This window comes from Ranitomeya variabilis, chromosome 4 (genome assembly GCF_051348905.1).
Source record: "Ranitomeya variabilis isolate aRanVar5 chromosome 4, aRanVar5.hap1, whole genome shotgun sequence".
NCBI classification, from domain to species: Eukaryota; Metazoa; Chordata; class Amphibia; order Anura; family Dendrobatidae; genus Ranitomeya; species Ranitomeya variabilis.
Genome location: NC_135235.1, coordinates 128632707 through 128649879, shown reverse-complemented (window position 1 = coordinate 128649879; position 17173 = coordinate 128632707). Strand labels below are relative to the sequence as shown.

The window sequence follows — 17173 nt, the reverse complement described above, 5'->3', positions numbered from 1 at the left end:
GCTGCGTCTACCTTAAGGATTTTAACCCATTCCATAAGTACCTCATCATCAAACGGGTATCTCCGTTTTAAAGTGGATGTTAGAAATGCTCGGTTATGTGGTCTATCCCATTCCCTTTTAACCAGGTTTTTCACAGAGTCATTCACTGGGAAGGATATACAACTCTTCTGGCACAAGTCTGCAAACATTAGGTCCTGAGTGGACCTGGGCTCCCTGTTGTCTGCGACCCCCATAGTGGCTCACACCAACCTTACTGAGGAGTCCACATTCTCAATTGGGAAGCAAGGCCTTCCTTCCTTGTCTGAAGATGATGATGGGGGGGGGGGGGATTCTGAAGACTCAAACCTCTGCCTTCTTGCTGACTGACTAGAGTGTGAACTAGACTCAATAATATTAGCTTTCCTCTAAGGGAGTTCCCAATTTCTTCCCTGATTAAACATCTCAGATCCGCCGCACTTACAGGGGCCTCTTCTTCCAGGGTCTGGCAGACACATGACTGACATAGCCTCTTAGCGTACCTGTCAGGGACGGATATTGCGTATAAGGCAAACTGCCTGTGCTTAGCTTTTGCTAACCTCTTAACCTGAGAACAGAGCACAAAAGAAGGAGGGATTCGGCCATTTATGTGACCATATAAGTACTCACCAATGTAGCTGTCCTAGCAGGGTACCGGCTCCGGAGGCGGTGATCCGACGTAGGGGTCCTTGAAAGCTGATGCCCCCATCCACTGTGGTTGCCAGTGGTTTTGCTCCCTCCAGAGTGACCGCTGCCGGCTTTGCTTTTCTGTTGCCCTGTCGCTACCACCAGCAGTGGCAAGTGCTCCTCCACAGATGACATCTTTGCAGCACACTTCCTGGTGCACAATGCCAACATAAGGAGGCCCGGCCCCTCCCGGAAGTTATCATCACCATGCTGCCGCCGCTTATAGTTTAACATGCGGCGCCAGTCGTGTCTTCTGGATGGACACAGGGACGCATTCCCCTGTGCTACGCCCGCGCAGCCTCACCCGAACCCTGGAGATTGCGACATCCTGGATAGACGAGGGCGGTCTACAAGAGAACACCCCCGACGCCGCTTCCGGTGCCCCCCCATCTCTGCTGCTATGGACGCTGCAGAGGCTCCAGGACCCGGGTAAGATTTCTTCTGCCGGATCCCACTTACGACAAGAACCCAACGGAGGAGGCGAGGGGGACCTCCCCGTTTTTATTCTGTAGGTTCCTGTCCTGAAGGTGGGCGGATCCCCTCTCTCTGTGGGTGCTGTCGTGGCGGTAGGAAAAGACAAATTTCTTATTTAAAGGTGTTGTGTACACTATTCAGACAACCCCTTCTCAATCACAATGTTCCCCCTGATAAACAAATATAGCTCTACTAACCTCCGGTGTCGGCACTATTCCAGCGGTGCTGGCACTGGCTCTCCTGGAGCTCGCATAACATTGTTCTCTTGTGCAATCCTTGGACTTAGATTCACTTCTGATCAGATCAACAACAAAATAGCCTTTCTTGCTTTGATCATCAGTAAAGAAGGACAGGGCTACCTTAGGACAGATATGTACCGTAAACCCACCTCCACTAACAATCTTCTGAAGTGGGATAGTCATCTTACGCCAGCATTAAAATGGGGTATACCAAAGGGTCAGTTTCTTCGGATCAGAAGGAACTTTTCTCACATTGAGGATTTCCAGACACAGGCACTGGACCCGGCGCAGGCGCCGGGAAAGGTCAGAGAAGCCCGACGCCTGCGCACTGCAGTATTTTGCTCTGCCCTCAACAGGGCAAAATATGCCTGTGCAGGAGCCGCAACAGGAAGCAAATAAGAGGACGTCATCTTATGAAGGTAGGAGGCGCCGGACCCAGACAGACGTCCATTGGACCGACCGGGACCACCACTGGGTGAGTATAATCTAACTTGTTTTTCTTATCTTACAGGTTATATCAGGGGCTTATCTACAGCATTATAGAATGCTGTAGATAAGCTTCTGATGGCGGTGGCCTTAGCTTATAGGCCTAATATGGGGTGACAGATTCCCTTTAAGAATGTGAATAGACCTACAAACTTGATTCTCTGGCCCGTAAGGGTTTAAATGAGGTGTGAGGTATTATCCTATGGATGCTTCCTTTATTTTTTACCTGGTCCTGTATAACTATATGTGATTCTGGGGTTATGTCTTTATTTGCCATAAGATGGGTCCATGTTATTTAACAAAATGTATCCTAACATTTAACCTAATACATATATGTACACTACAGACCAAAAGTTTGGACACACCTCATTTAAAAGATTTTTCTGTATTTTCATGACTATGACAATTGTAAATTCACACTGAAGGCATCAAAACTATGAATTAATACATGTGGAATTATATACTTAACAAAAAAGTGTGAAACAACTGAAAATATGTCTTATACTCTAGGTTCTTCAAAGTAGCCACCTTTTGCTTTGATGACTGCTTTGCACACTCTTGGCATTCTCTTGATGAGCTTCAAGAGGTATTCACCGGAAATGGTTTTCACTTCACAGGTGTGCCCTGTCAGGTTTAATAAGTGGGATTTCTTGCCTTATAAATGGGGTTGGGACCATCAGTTGTGTTGAGCAGAAGTCTGGTGTATACACAGCTGATAGTTCTACTGAATAGACTGTTAGAATTTGTATTATGGCAAGAAAAAAGCAGCTAAGTAAAGAAAAACAAGTGGCCATCATTACTTTAAGAAATGAAGGTCAGTCAGCCGAAAAACTGGGAAAACTTTGAAAGTGTCCCCAAGTGCAGTGGCAAAAACCATCAAGCGCTACAAAGAAACTGGCCCACATGAGGATCGCCCCAGGAAAGGAAGACCAAGAGTCACCTCTGCTTCTGAGGATAAGTTTATCTGAGTCACCAGCCTCAGAAATCGCAGGTTAACAGCAGCTCAGATTAGAGACCAGGTCAATGCCACACAGAGTTCTAGCAGCAGACACATCTCTACAACAACTGTAAAGAGGAGATTTTGTGCAGCAGGCCTACATGGTAAAATAGCTCCTAGGAAACCACTGCTAAGGACAGGCAACAAGCAGAAGAGACTTGTTTGGGCTAAAGAACACAAGGAATGGACATTAGATCAGTGGAAATCTGTGCTTTGGTCTGATGAGTCCAAATTTGAGATCTTTGGTTCCAACCACCAAGTCTTTGTGCGACGCAGAAAAGGTGAACGGATGGACTCTACAAGCCTGGTTCCCACTGTGAAGCATGGAGGAAGAAGTGTGATGGTGTGGGGGTGCTTTGCTGGTGACACTGTTGGGGGTTTATTCAAAGTTGAAGGCATACTGAACCAGCATGGTTACCACAGCATCTTGCAGCGGCATGCTATTCCATCCGGTTTGCGTTTAGTTGGACCATCATTTATTTTTTAACAGGACAATTACCCCAAACACACTTCCAGGCTGTGTAAGGGCTATTTGACCAAGAAGGAGAGTGATGGGGTGCTACGCCAGATGATCTGGCCTCCAGTCACCACATCGGGACCCAATCGAGATGGTTTGGGGTGAGCTGGACCCCAGAGTGAAGGCAAAATGGCCAACAAGTGCTATGCATCTCTGGCAACTCCTTCAAGATTGTTGGAAGACCATTCCCGGTGACTACCTCTTGAAGCTCATCAAGAGAATGCCAAGAGTGTGCAAAGCAGTCATCAAAGCAAAATGTGGCTACTTTGAAGAACCTAGAATATAAGACATAATTTCAGTTGTTTCACACTTTTTGCTAAGTATATAATTCCACGTGTTAATTCATAGTTTTGATGCCTTCAGTGTGAATTTACAATTTTCAGAGTCATGAAAATACAGAAAAATCTTTAAATGAGGTGTGTCCAAACTTTTGGTCTGTACTGTATGTATACATTGATCAGAACAATGTATACTCACCTCTGTCTTCTATATGGGTGATAAGAGTATTTTTGCAGATATAGGTGCAATAGATATACTGGAGGATAGCCACATAGGAGACGGTTATAATGGTTTATCCAAGTGCTAGTTTGATTATCTTTAGCACATATAAGCAGAGTATGCTTTAAGCCATATTCAGATCGAGGCACGGTATGGCACTCAGTGAGAGAACCGCGCAAGAGCAGCAGTGATGTGACTAAGCGGTGCCAACACATGTTGCGGCCTTAATTGAAATCAAGTGTGCAAGACCGGAAGTTATGTTGTTCACTTCTCGGCTGCAGCCAGTGTCCTCACTCGTGTACCTATCGCCAGATGTATGGCAGCGCCCGTTGGCAAAATGTTTGAAGCGGACACACTTCCAGTGGGCAGAAATGAAGCACCAGAAGTCATAACTGAGGTGGCATATTTAACCGGTCAAAAGGAACAAGTGTCAGTAACGTGGATCTTAACTATGACCATAGTAATCTGGGCCTCTTGACGAAACACGCATGGAGAAACACGCGAGGTGTTCATTAGGGTATAAGTAGACCCGCTTTTTAGCATCCTATAACATTTGATCTGTGATGCACGTCTATTATGTATGTTTTGCCTAGCCAGTGGGTTATTGTGGCTGCAAAGTGCTTTATAGGGGATATGTTAATCATCAATAATCCCTTCTTTGTTTGGTTATCACAAGAAACTATGCATGTTTAGCACAAAGCACATGCATTTTACTATGTTTCTTACCTTGCTGGACCATTGATTTTCGGCTAGAAATAAGTGCAGGTTGTTGCACCAAAAGGACAGTAGACTTGTTACGGAGTCATGGTGCATACATGGTGGCGTCATTAGTGTACCGATATAAAATAAAATGGTGTGTATTTTTGAAGGTACTATACGGTGACGATATAAACTGCCAGATCTTGTTATATTGCCCCGTTGCTCTTATTTATCAGAGTACAAAAAGAAAAAGTCTTTTGTCCAGTGGAGTGCATCACAACATCTATGTATTTTGGCTCCCTCTGTATTGTTCTATACATAACGGTAAGACTTAGCTCTGTATGATCATTTAACCAGATGTTTAACTTAAGCCGCAAGACATTTTTTTCTATCCTTCAACACCTCCTTCATTAAGGTGCAGTGACCTTAGAGTAAAGCCCCCGTCTCACTAAGCGAGATCGCTAGCGAGATCGCTGCTGAGTCACAAGTTTTGTGACGCAACAGCGACCTCAGTAGCGATCTCGCTATGTGTGACACGTAGCAGCGACCAGGCCCCTGCTGTGAGATCGCTGGTCGTGTCGGAATGGCCTGGACCTTTTTTTGATCGTTGAGGTCCCGCTGGGTAGCACACATCGCTGTGTTTGACACCTTACCCACGACCTCGTTGACGACTCAGACACTGAATCGTCATAATAGCTCCCATGTGACATCGCTGTACAGGTCGGTACAGGTCGCTACAGGTCGCTGGTGAGATGTCAAACAGTGAGATCGCAGCAGCGATCGTTGGGAAGATCTCACTGTTTGACATCTCACCAGCGACCACATAGCGACGCAGCAACGATCCCTGACAGGTCGTATCGTTGTCGGGATCGCTTTAGCGTCGCTAAGTGAGACGGGGCCTTAACGCACAGTATCAAATGTTGATTTATTTGCAAAAAAATTAAACAGTTTGCTATCTGCCCTTTATTTCCTTGTTTTGCACTTCTCGGTGTAGCTATTAGGCTACACTACATATGAGGTATGAATGTTGTTCTCTCGCTAGTTCCACTATAGGGACTCTTAGGGCGACAAAGGGACAGCCGCTGAGACGTGGGGCGCCACTTCTCGTTATCTACTTAGGGTGCCAACCTCCGCTGATAGGCAGATCACGAGGATAGGGGCCACTTTAGGGTGTGTATCAAGGTTTAGTTTTTTCTGATCATTTTTTAAATAAGTTGTTTTGATCTTATATACTCAATAAAATTGGTAATTTCAGCTGCCATTTCACTCTCTTCTCAGGACAAATCAAACATCCAGAGAAAGAGAGGTCAGCCGCAGCTTTCGTTTCCTTTAGATATCAGTTAAAGCCAAAGGAGGGGAGAGTGAAGCGACCACTAATTAGTCCCAGGGATCGCATGGCATTGTTATGTCACGCGAGCCCTGGGAGAGCCAGTGCCAACAATGTTGTAAAGCCGCCAGTCCTGGAGGAGAGTAGAGCTGTTATTTTATAAGGGAAACATGGTGATTGAACAGGGGTTGTCCGAGTAGTGGGCAAGTCATTTAAGATTTTTCAGCCAAGAGACGTGGCTTTCAGAACACAAATTATATAACCTAAATGGTCAAAAATCCATCTCAAACATTAACTGAAGGGTGCCTATTGGACAATTTTCATGTATTCAAAGCTGAAGTTAAAAAAAACAAGTGTCTTGTGTAAATCAGATTATTATTACCTTTTTAATTATCATTAAATCAGTGAAATAACCACAAGAAAACATAGTGAATCCACGAATGCTACTTCTAGCTTTTTATTTCAATGTGTTCAGCTACGAGAGCCAAAAATTTCTCCATTATCATCATTCAATGTGAATGACACAATACATGAGGGTCCAGTGCAGTAGGGGGACAGAGGGCTTGTTGACAAAATACCACATGTATCTTTTTTTCGTGTGTTTAAGCATTTGGTTGTACAGTTTTCTAACCAGCTGAAAAAAAGGTACATGGCATAAAATACTATATTGCATACTATTTACATTTCAACATACAAGAGTAAATGGACCATTTTACAAAATACACAATACCTACAGATTAACTTAAGAAGCTTGTGTAGGAATGCCCCGTATCCATCTACTCTCCCTCCCCTCACATTCTGTTAAGACAACACAATATTGTGTAGAGCTGAACTTTAAAACACAGGGTATCGCTGTGGAATGACAGACTATTAAAAACTCACATGAAAAGAACAAAGTCCTACTAACCACATGGGAAGGTTCACACCTTACCAGTACAAAGTGAACCGTTGCTTTCCATTCTAATTCGATCCAATCCAGAGAATTTTTAACATTGCATGGAATGTTAATTGTGCAAAACCTTGAGCTGCGGCAAATTTCGTTATTGCCTACAATTCATCGGGTTCAAGGTCAGAAGAGCTTGCACTGCCCTCCAATGACTAGGTGAAGGGAAGAACCTGGGCATTCCTGGCAGCCATTCTGAGAGAGTCCACTTCTGGGCATACTGAAAATTGTAGCATTCTCCGTTTGATTAACCCTTAAAGCAGCCCAATAGCCTTATAGCCTGATCCAATAATCGTTTCCGTAGCACATAACTGGAAGTCATGTACTGTATTGCATCTATTTACATGTAATGTATGGAGTTAATACTGAAATCTGTAACGCTTACCTGACAAATACAGATCAGCTGTTCTTATAAATGCACAGCCCAGTGTGAAAAATAATACACTCAGATATACAGCTAGTAGACAGGAATCAGATTTTCAGGAAATTACTATTCTGCTCAATCCAGACCATTAGTTTCTGCACTTCAACTCCTCTAAAGGGGGCATAAAGGCTGAGTTGCTGTCTTAGTTTCCTGTTGAACAAGACAAAGTGGAACCTTTGAGCCCATGTTTTTGCAATGACACGGCCTAATAAAATTCATGATCACTACCAGTAAGGAATAAGGGGAAAACCAAGTATACAAGACGACCTGATTGTAGGCTTCCTCTGGAAACCGCAGCAAGATAAGACTTCCTGTAAGTATATGATTAATGTCATTCCCCTAGAGGAAAACCAAAATGGCCCATGAAGAAATACTACAGGGATAACTATTAGATTTCTGTCATTTTTCACATGTACAATGGGAGAAAATAGACAAATGCTTTTTTCCACAACTTGAAGGAACCTTTCAGCCAGAAATTGCCATAAGAGAATGTTATCTTCACTTATAAGTTATGAAGATCACTGAAAGGATTCTTTAAGTGAGATTAAGTCACATAATTCATAACCTCACTAGGTCCACTAATGCACCTCGGTTTGTGGCCTGCATGGACTAAGCATTGAGCGATTCCATTTCTTAGGGCAGAAAATCTTGTTATGTAAATGGATAATACTTTCACACATGAGCAGCATTTCTAACCATTGCTTGTTCAGTTCCAGGAGGCAAGGTCATTGTCAGATTAGTGCTGATCACTGCAGTACAAGAGCTCCATTTTCCACAGCAATGAGAACTTAGTCTGCTCACAAGGAACGATGAGCAGCTGTAGTGCTGACGATGACATACACAAAAGAAATGGTCACTGGTATTGGCAAGAGCGGCCGATTTGTTTTGCATTGAATGCTCCCCCATTATGGAGACCAAACTCAGCTTCTACTGGAATTCTGGAGTTCTTCTCGGAGCCATGTCGGCAGTGGTTGCCCCAGTCTGTTCAGGAACTTGGATAGTTCTATATTGTTTTCCCGATAAAGGTCTGCAAGGTAACTCCGGGACTAAAAAAAAAATAAATAAATAAATAAATAAATAAAGTGTTACATCAGCTCTCATTGCCAAATTTTCAAGATTTATCCTACAAATTCTTACTAGACCGGCAGTGGTTCTGACCAGAACTCCGCTTCATATTTATATTTAGATTAATTGAGTTCGGGTCAGGAGACCCTCGGTTGTCCTGGACATCTGTACTCTGATCATGTTTTATGGACATCAGAATTTGGTCTTCGTAAATCCTAGATTTTCAAGATCATGATCATCCCAGGAGCCTTCTCTGATCAGCAGTAATAATCAGTGTTTCTAGCCTAACATTACCCTGTAATGATGTTTTTTTTGCTCCCTGTTCGCTCTTACCACACCTCCCCAACAACATGCAAGTAAATATCACAGACATTACAGAAAAGATTACCAGAACCCCAGTACTTCAGCTATGTTAGACATTAACTGGCATCTCTCATACATTGTGGACCTACTTACTGAAGGCTCCATTTCTGGGTATCTGCGACCTTTGCTTTTTCCAAGGCATTTGGTTTTCCCATTATCTATCACCGGACACCAAAATCCTTTGGCTTCATCATACCTATAAGAGAGGATTGTTAGTGTACAGTACTCACCCACTCTGGTTCTGTGTAACCAGACATAAATACTACACATATAATATGCACATGAATGGTGAATATGTGAATAATAAGCCATGTAGTAAATTCAAAAATATCAAGCTAGAAACACAAAATAGATTAATATCAGCTCAACCCATAGTGGGTCCGGCCACCCATCTAATTTCTATGAGGGCCTCTTGACAGTCCACCAACAGTAGACGTCAGGCAGAAGTATGTGGAAACCAAGTGCCCGATCCCTCAATTTTTTTCCTCATGTGAAATAATCAGGCACCTAAGAATTCTTGCAAGAACTTACACTTATTTTCCCATATAGATCACAAGGATACATGACCGAGTCAAATGTGTATGCAAATAGGCATTTAGGGGCAACAGGCAAAGGCACACATAGAAATCTGGATGCTTAGTGGGGGTGAAAGAGGGCCCCACCCTCCGTTTAACCACTTTGATGTCAAGTTCACTTTTCACCACAGCATCATAAAAGGTTAAACAACTGCAATTGGAGCTAGTGCCATTCATAGCAGTTACCAACAGGTGTCTGCTGTGAAAAAGCGCAAAAACACATTGGGTATTAAAGTAGCCATTTCACATTTAGGGTATGTTTCCACGTGGCTTAATGGCTGCGCTTTGGATGCAGCGGATACCCCGCCCAAAGCGCCATCCCACTTTGTACGTGCGGTGATTCCACATGTGTTCATTGAACACATGCGGAATCACCACATCCTATCCATAGACTGGGTTATTTATCTTGCGGAGACGGAGCGCATGTGTTCAAAGATAAATAGATATGCTGCGGTCTGGAAAGACACGACGCATGTCAGGATACGCAGGGCCGCTGGATGCGGCCATGCGCACAGTGGAGATTGGATTTCATAAAATCCCCTCCACTATGCTGTAACATCTGGACGCTGCGGCTGTACGCAGCGTCCAATCCGCAGCAAATCCTGATGTAATACGCCACATGGAAACATGCCCTTACAGTGCCAGATATACACTCTTTACATATTAAAATTGTAACACTAAGAAGGAAATATCGTGGAATTAGAGAAATCACAGGTTGGACAGATATGTTAATAGAAATGATGAAAAATGGCAGCAAAATTTTCAAAACATCTCAATATATGCAGTATAGAGTATGAGGGCCACACACAAAAATCCCTGCACTAACACCCTTTGCCTGCTATAAATGAATTAATTAATGGTAATCTAAGGAATGTTCTGCCATGCTGAACGCAATTGGGCAAATCATCAAGATCGACGGCTAACCAAAGACTTCTCCAAAGTGTCCCAGGAGCCGTTTTTCAATACAACTCTAGGCCACATATTGCTTGTTCAACTGTGAGTAGCCACGTGGCCTTCACGACCTGCAGCATCTCAGTACTTGTCTCCCATTGAGCACTTCTGTGATATAATTGGTTGGCAATTGCAAAGTCAGCTGCCAGTAGTGGATCTTGATTATTTGCCAAGTGCATTCAGCGTGAATATTTCTCAGACAATTACAATTGTTACAATTTTTTCATAATTTGCATATCCCACTCCAAAGAGCACTTCATCGCATTCAAACAGTCCCTCACTACTTTCAAGGCCACACTCGTTGCAGCAAAACAAAGCTACTTTTCATCTATCATATCCTCCCTGTCTCACAACTGTAAACAGTTATTCAACACTTTCAATTCTCTCCTCTGTCCCCCAGCCTCTGACACAGTGGACCATTCCCCTATTATTACAGACCCTCTCATCTCTTGGCATCACTGACACACCACCTCCTCACCTCGCCCCCATCTGTTGGAGTCCCGCAAGGTTCAGTTCTAGGGCCCCTGCTCTTCTCCATTTACGCCTCGGACAGCTCATAGAATCTCACGGCTTTCAGTATCACCTCTATACTGATGACACACAGATATACATCTCTGGACCAGATATAACCTCCCTATTAACCAGAATCCCACAATGTCTGTCTGCTATTTCATCCATCTTCTCCGCTAGACTTCTAAAACTTAACATGGACAAAACAGAATTCATCATCTTTCCCCCATCACACTCTACTCCCCCCCAACAGACCTATCCATTAACGTAAATGGCTGCTCACTCTCCCCAGTCCCACAAGCTCGCTGCCTCGAAACTTCAAACCACATATCCAAGCCCTTTCTACCTCCTGCCGACTTGAACTCAAAAATATTTCCAGGATCTGTACATTACTTAACCAAGAATCTGCAAAAACCCTAGTCCATGCCCTCATCATCTCCCACCTTGACTACTGCAACCTCCTTCTCTGTGGCCTCCCCTCAAACACTCTTGCACCCCTCCAATCTATTCTTAACTCTGCTACCCAACTAAGCCACCTGTCCCCCCACTATTCCCTGGCCTCTGCCCTCTGTCACTCCCTGCACTGGCTCCCCATTACCCAAAGACTACAGCTCAAAACCCTAACCATGACATACAAAGCCATCCACAACCTGTGTCCTCCATACATCTGTGACCTCGTCTCCCGGTACTTACCTGCACGCAACCTCTGATCCTCACAAGATCTCCTTCTCTACTCCCCTCTTATCTCCTCTTCTGGAACTCTCTACCAAAACATATCAGACTCTCGCCTACCATGGAAACCTTCAAAAAGAACCTGAAGACCTACCTCTTCCGAGAAGCCTACAACCTGCAGTAACCACCAATCGACTAAACCACTGCACGACCAGATCTACCCTCGCGTACTGTATCCTCACCCATCCCTTGTAGATTGTGAGCCCTTGCGTGCAGGGTCCTCTCTCCTCCTGTACCAGTCGTAACTTGTATCGTTTAAGATTATTGTACCTTTTTTTATTATGTATACCACCTCCTCACATGTAAAGCGCCATGGAATAAATGGCACTATAATAATAATAAATAATAATTATGTCATTACTATGTCTATCCATCCTGTGAGGTGCATAACTGCATGACTTTTCCTTTGTGTTGAGGAGTGTATATTAAGAAGGCACACACATTTCATATTTACAGCACTGGTCAGATACCTCACACAGAAACAAATTCTCCTTTAAAAAAATTTCTGAAAGAACAAAATCTTCCTTGTGAAGCCAAGTGACTGAATGAAAGAGGTGAATTATGTAGGAAGTGGACGGACTAATGTGTTTACATATGAACACTAACATCAACACAACATGAACCTGAAAGGAGTAATGTGCAACCCTTGATGCTGGGAATAGCACTGCCTGCCTATAATAACCCTTCCATAAGAATTGCAGAAGAGTTGTCTGTTACATTACTATACTCACGACCGTAAAATGTATGAGCAACTTCTAAAACAAGCCCAAGGTGTTCACAATCTGACTAGGGTGGCCATACACCTAGTTATACATCTTCCTTGCTTGATATAAGTACTAAAGAATTGCAACTTGTTCCATTATTTCTTGATCCAGACATTGAAACTTACTTAAGAGCCTGTGTGTAATTGAAATGTGGTGTCACTCCTAAGAACTTCTGGACACCATCCATAGCTGCAGATGGGTTGTTCCGCAATTCCTGGCCATCAACTATATGAAGCTGTTGAAGTTAAAAGAAAACAATAACATCAAGCTATATTCACTGTGGAATGCTGCGAGCAGTTTTGTAACAGGTTGGGGGATAAATGGGAGGGGCAGAAGTTAGCAATGTCTTTACACAAATTCCTATAGAAACCTCCCCTCCCTCCCACCCTTTGTTCTTTTTAGAACTTACTGGTACAGTTTAATACATATTGGTACAAAAACTAAAGAGGCTTCAATATTTTTCAACATTTATTACACATACATTAGTTATCACATTATCAATACAAAGACAATCTACAGGTGCTTCTCATAAAATTGGAATATCAAAAAAGTTAATTTATTTCAGTTCTTCAATACGAAAAGTGAAAATCATTACACAGTCATTACATACAGTGTGTTTATTTCTGTTAATGTTGATGATGACAGCCAATGAAAACTCAAAAGTCGCTATCTCAGTAAATTACAATAATTAACAAAAAAACACCTGTAAAGGCTTCCTAATCGTTTAAAAAGGTCCCTTAGTCTGTTTCAGTAGCTCCATAATCATGGGGAAGACTGCTGACTTGATATTTGTCCAGAAGGCTGTCATTGAAACACTCCACAAGGGAGTTTAAGCCACAAAAAGTCATTGCTAAAGAAGCTGGCTGTTCACAGAGTGCTGTATCCAAGCATATTAATGGAAAGTTAAGTGGAAGGAAAAAGTGTAGTAGAAAAATGTGCGCAAGCAACAGGGATAATCACAGCCTTGAAAGGATAGTTAAGAAAAGGCCATTCAAAAATTTTGGGGGAGGTTCACAAGGAGTGGACTGCTGCTGGAGTCATTGCTTCAAGAGCCACCACACACAAACGTATCCAGGACATGGGCTACAAGTGTCGCATTTCTTGTGTCAAGCCACTCATGACCAATAGACAACGTCAGAAGCGTCTTACCTGGGCCAAGGAGAAAAAGAACCGGACAGTTGTTCAGTGGTCCAAGGTGTTGTTTTCAGCTGAAAGTAAATTTTGCATTTCATTTGGAAATCAAGGTCCCAGAGTCTGGAGGAAGAGTGGAGAGGCCACAATCCAAGCTGCTTGAGTTCTAGTGTGAAGTTTCCACAATCAGTGATGGTTTGAGGAGCTATGTCATCTACTGGTATAGGTACACCGTGTTTTATCAAGACCAAAACCAGTGCAGCAGTCTACCCGGAAATTTTAGAGCACTTCATGCTTCCCTCTGTTAACAAGCTTTTTGGAGATGGAAATTTCATTCTCCAGCAGGTCTTTGCACATGTCCACACTGAAAAAAGTACTGATACCTGGTTTAAAAACACCAGTATCACTGTGCTCGATTGGCCAGAAAACTGGCCAGATCTTAACCCCTCAGAGAATCTACGGGGAATTGTCAAGAGGAAGAGGAGAGACACCACAATGCAGATGAGCTGAAGGCTGCTATCAAAGCAACCTGGGCTCCTATAACACCTCAGCAGTGCCACAGGCTGATCACCTCCATGCCACGCCACATTGATGGAGTAATTGATGCAAAAGGAGCATGGACCAAGTATTGAGTGCATTTACTGAACATACATTTCAGTAGGCCAACATTTCAGATTTTAAAATCATTTTTCAAGCTGGTGTTATAAAGTATTCTAATTTACTGAGATAATGACTCTTGGGTTTTCATTGGCTGTGAGCCATAATCATCAACATTAACAGAAATAAACACTTATAGACGTATAGATCACTCTGTCAATGACTCTATATAATATATGAGTTTCACTTTTTGCATTGAAGAACTGAAATAAATTAACTTTTTGATGATATTCTAATTTTGTGAGAAGCACCTGTATTTCCCATAGACCCATATCACTCCTGTGTAACTTGGGTTGTTATATATTTGATGTAACATTACGACGCATACCCGATTTAAAAGTGAAAAATGTATCCAGATATAGAAACTAGTAATGACAAAATCGAGCCGCACACCCAAAACATGTGTAAAATATCAACGGTACCCATCCCACATCTTGGGCATATATCACTTGCTCCCACTCCTAATTTATGGAGAAATTTAGGAGTTGTATTTACCCAGTGTAATAGGTGTAACTGTGACAATCTCTGGGCTTTGCTAGTGGACAGCTGTGGGACTGAGGACATTATTATGTCTCAATCAGGATCAATTATACAAATATCTTTCTTCCATTTTTCTTTAAGGCTACTTTCACACATCAGGTTTTTGGTTTCAGGCACAATCCGGTAAGTTTTTTTAAAAAAAACGGATCCGTTTTTTTTTCTTAGCCGGATCCATTTTTTTCTCATAGAGTTGTATTAGTGCCGGATTGCGCCTGATGGCCAGACGTTTCATCCGGCCAAAAACGCGTGAAACGGACATGTGAAAACATGACTCCGGCCTCCGATTCCAGTTTTCCAAGCATTTTCATGCAGATTTTCCGTCTCTCCCTCTCTCTTCCGTTGCATCAGTTTTCACACTATTTCCAACGGATCCGTTTTTTTGAAACATTAACCGGATTCTGACTGAAACAAAAAACCTGAGTTTTGGGGTTAACTGTGTATACCCATCTATGTCTAACAACTGCTTAACTTTTTCCCATGTCTTTATCATAAGGAGAACCGTTGGAAGCTTCTTTTGCTGCCTCCTTTGGTAGCCCACCTACAAAAAGAGGATAATAGGGATACTTTTTGTATGGTCCTGTAGCATGGTCACAATATTACCCTGCAGTAGTTTGAGCTGTTGATATACAACCATGGATTTGGTGCAGCAAGACCCCCCTCCTCTTTATCCCTTTGTAACGTGTCATATTTAATCCGAGCATTCCCCTTTTTCCAAATCTTGTCCCTAAACAGCCTGAAATTTGTAAAAGTGTTTCAATGGAAGCCATACTGGTGTATTGTGGATAATATTAAGCAGTTGGGGCATCAGTATCATCTCAACCAGGTTCGTTCGCCCAATCACCGACAAGGGTATCTTGCACCAGGTATTGATTTTTTGTTGAAACTTTCATACAAGGGGACCAGGCTCTAATAACAGATTAATGGATTCCTAAATATTTAAATTACCATCCCACTGTCAAGCATGTTTATTTTTAGAGTTAACATAATTAATCTACCGGCATTAATATAGACTTAACCCAGTTGATTCGAAGCCCCGAATGATCTTCAAATTTGTTTACAATTGCAATGGCATTTACCAGGGTATAGCAGTATCCCCAAGTATCATGAGAAGGTAGTCAGCATACAACGCAACTTTTTGCTCCACTGTACTGCAGATGCCTTTTATCTCTCTAATAGCTAGCAATTTAACAGCAAGTGGCTCTATAGCTAAGGCAAATCGTAAGGGAGGGAGAAAGGGGACACCCTTGTCTAGTCCCCCTACATAATTAAGGGAGTTTGACAAGGAGCCATTAGCCCCGATTTTAGATCTAGGATTAGAGTATAACAGTTTAATTCATGAGAGGAAGGATGTTCAAAAGCCCATGGGCCCTCATAACTGGCCAAAGGCACTCCAACTCAACGCTGTCGAAAGCCTTTGCCGCATTTAGGGGCTGCATCTCAAGGTTAATATATACACATCTCAGGTTTATTGAAGTCGATTTCATGGGCATGAATCCCGTCTGGTCTCCATGTACCAAATGTGTTATGACTTTAAGAAGTCTCAAACTCAGTGTCTTGGCTAGAATTTTTAATAACCACTGACAATAATAAAATGGGCCTATATGAGTCTGTACATGTTGGATCTTTCCCTGGTTTTGGGAAGAGAACTATTGCTGCCTCACACATGGAATCTAGTAATGTCCCCACTCTGAATGCCTCCTGAAACATCTCCAGTAGCTTAGTAGTATTACTAAACCCATTTCTTTGCCGAGAGAGGTACATCTAAGGTCCCCCTCTGTTCATCCGATAACTGAGGCAGTTGCAGATCGTTAATGTAACCATCAATTTCTTCAGGTGTCTTAGAAAGTTTTGAAGAATATAATGGCTTGAAAACACTAAAATAGCTTCTGAGTCGGTAGCCATCTATCAATCAGAAGTTTTAATTGCAGAAATAATGCAGGAACTCTCCTGTGCTTCAGCTATTGTGGATAGAAAATGACCGGCATTTTCCCCGATTGTAAAAGCTTTGCTCAGTGAAAAAATCTTTTATATTCTGCTTGCTCAAGGAGATTTATATTATTTATTTATTTTTTTTTTTTTTCCAAGAAACTTTATTGAATTTTGTTTTTAACCGGGAAGGGTAAACGAGGGAGGGAAGGGATACGAGAATAGGGAAAGACCCCTATACAATAGGGGAGACAAGCAGTCACATAGTTTAGTAGAATTTAACAGAGTAGAAGTAGCATAAAAGAAATGCTTGAGCGTGAGTTAAGTAACGTAAGCAAAGACAATGATAGTGATATATGTAGCTTTCCTATACTATATAATATCAGACGAATTTGTTAACTTTGAAGATGCAGTAGGCTATAAATTAACTAAATTAGTTTAGGCCAGCAGCTGAGGTTATATATAATACTGCATATTAAAAATAGGTAGCATCACGTAATAAACCCTGTAAAAATTTAGCAACCAAAATTTTACGTATCTGAAAGGAATATATGACAGCCTGTCAAGGCAGGACCATCATTAGTGATGGTCCACAAACATATTGGGCAAAAAGTTCGGTTCAATCACATGTTGTGACGTGGACTATACAAAGA

At 42.4% G+C, this 17173-nt stretch overlaps 1 protein-coding gene across 1 annotated transcript in view; it reads right to left on the bottom strand.

The window, feature by feature from the left end:
* Window positions 1-6365: 6365 nt before the first annotated feature.
* NDST2 (N-deacetylase and N-sulfotransferase 2) overlaps window positions 6366-17173 on the bottom strand; it is a 215884-nt gene continuing 205076 nt past the window's right edge. The window contains exons 12-14 of the mRNA XM_077259240.1: window positions 12392-12501; window positions 8828-8930; window positions 6366-8352 (exon numbers count right to left, since the gene is read on the bottom strand). Of these exons, the coding sequence (XP_077115355.1) occupies window positions 8227-8352; window positions 8828-8930; window positions 12392-12501 (339 nt within the window). The 3' untranslated portion in view covers window positions 6366-8226. The remainder of the gene's footprint in view (window positions 8353-8827; window positions 8931-12391; window positions 12502-17173) is intronic.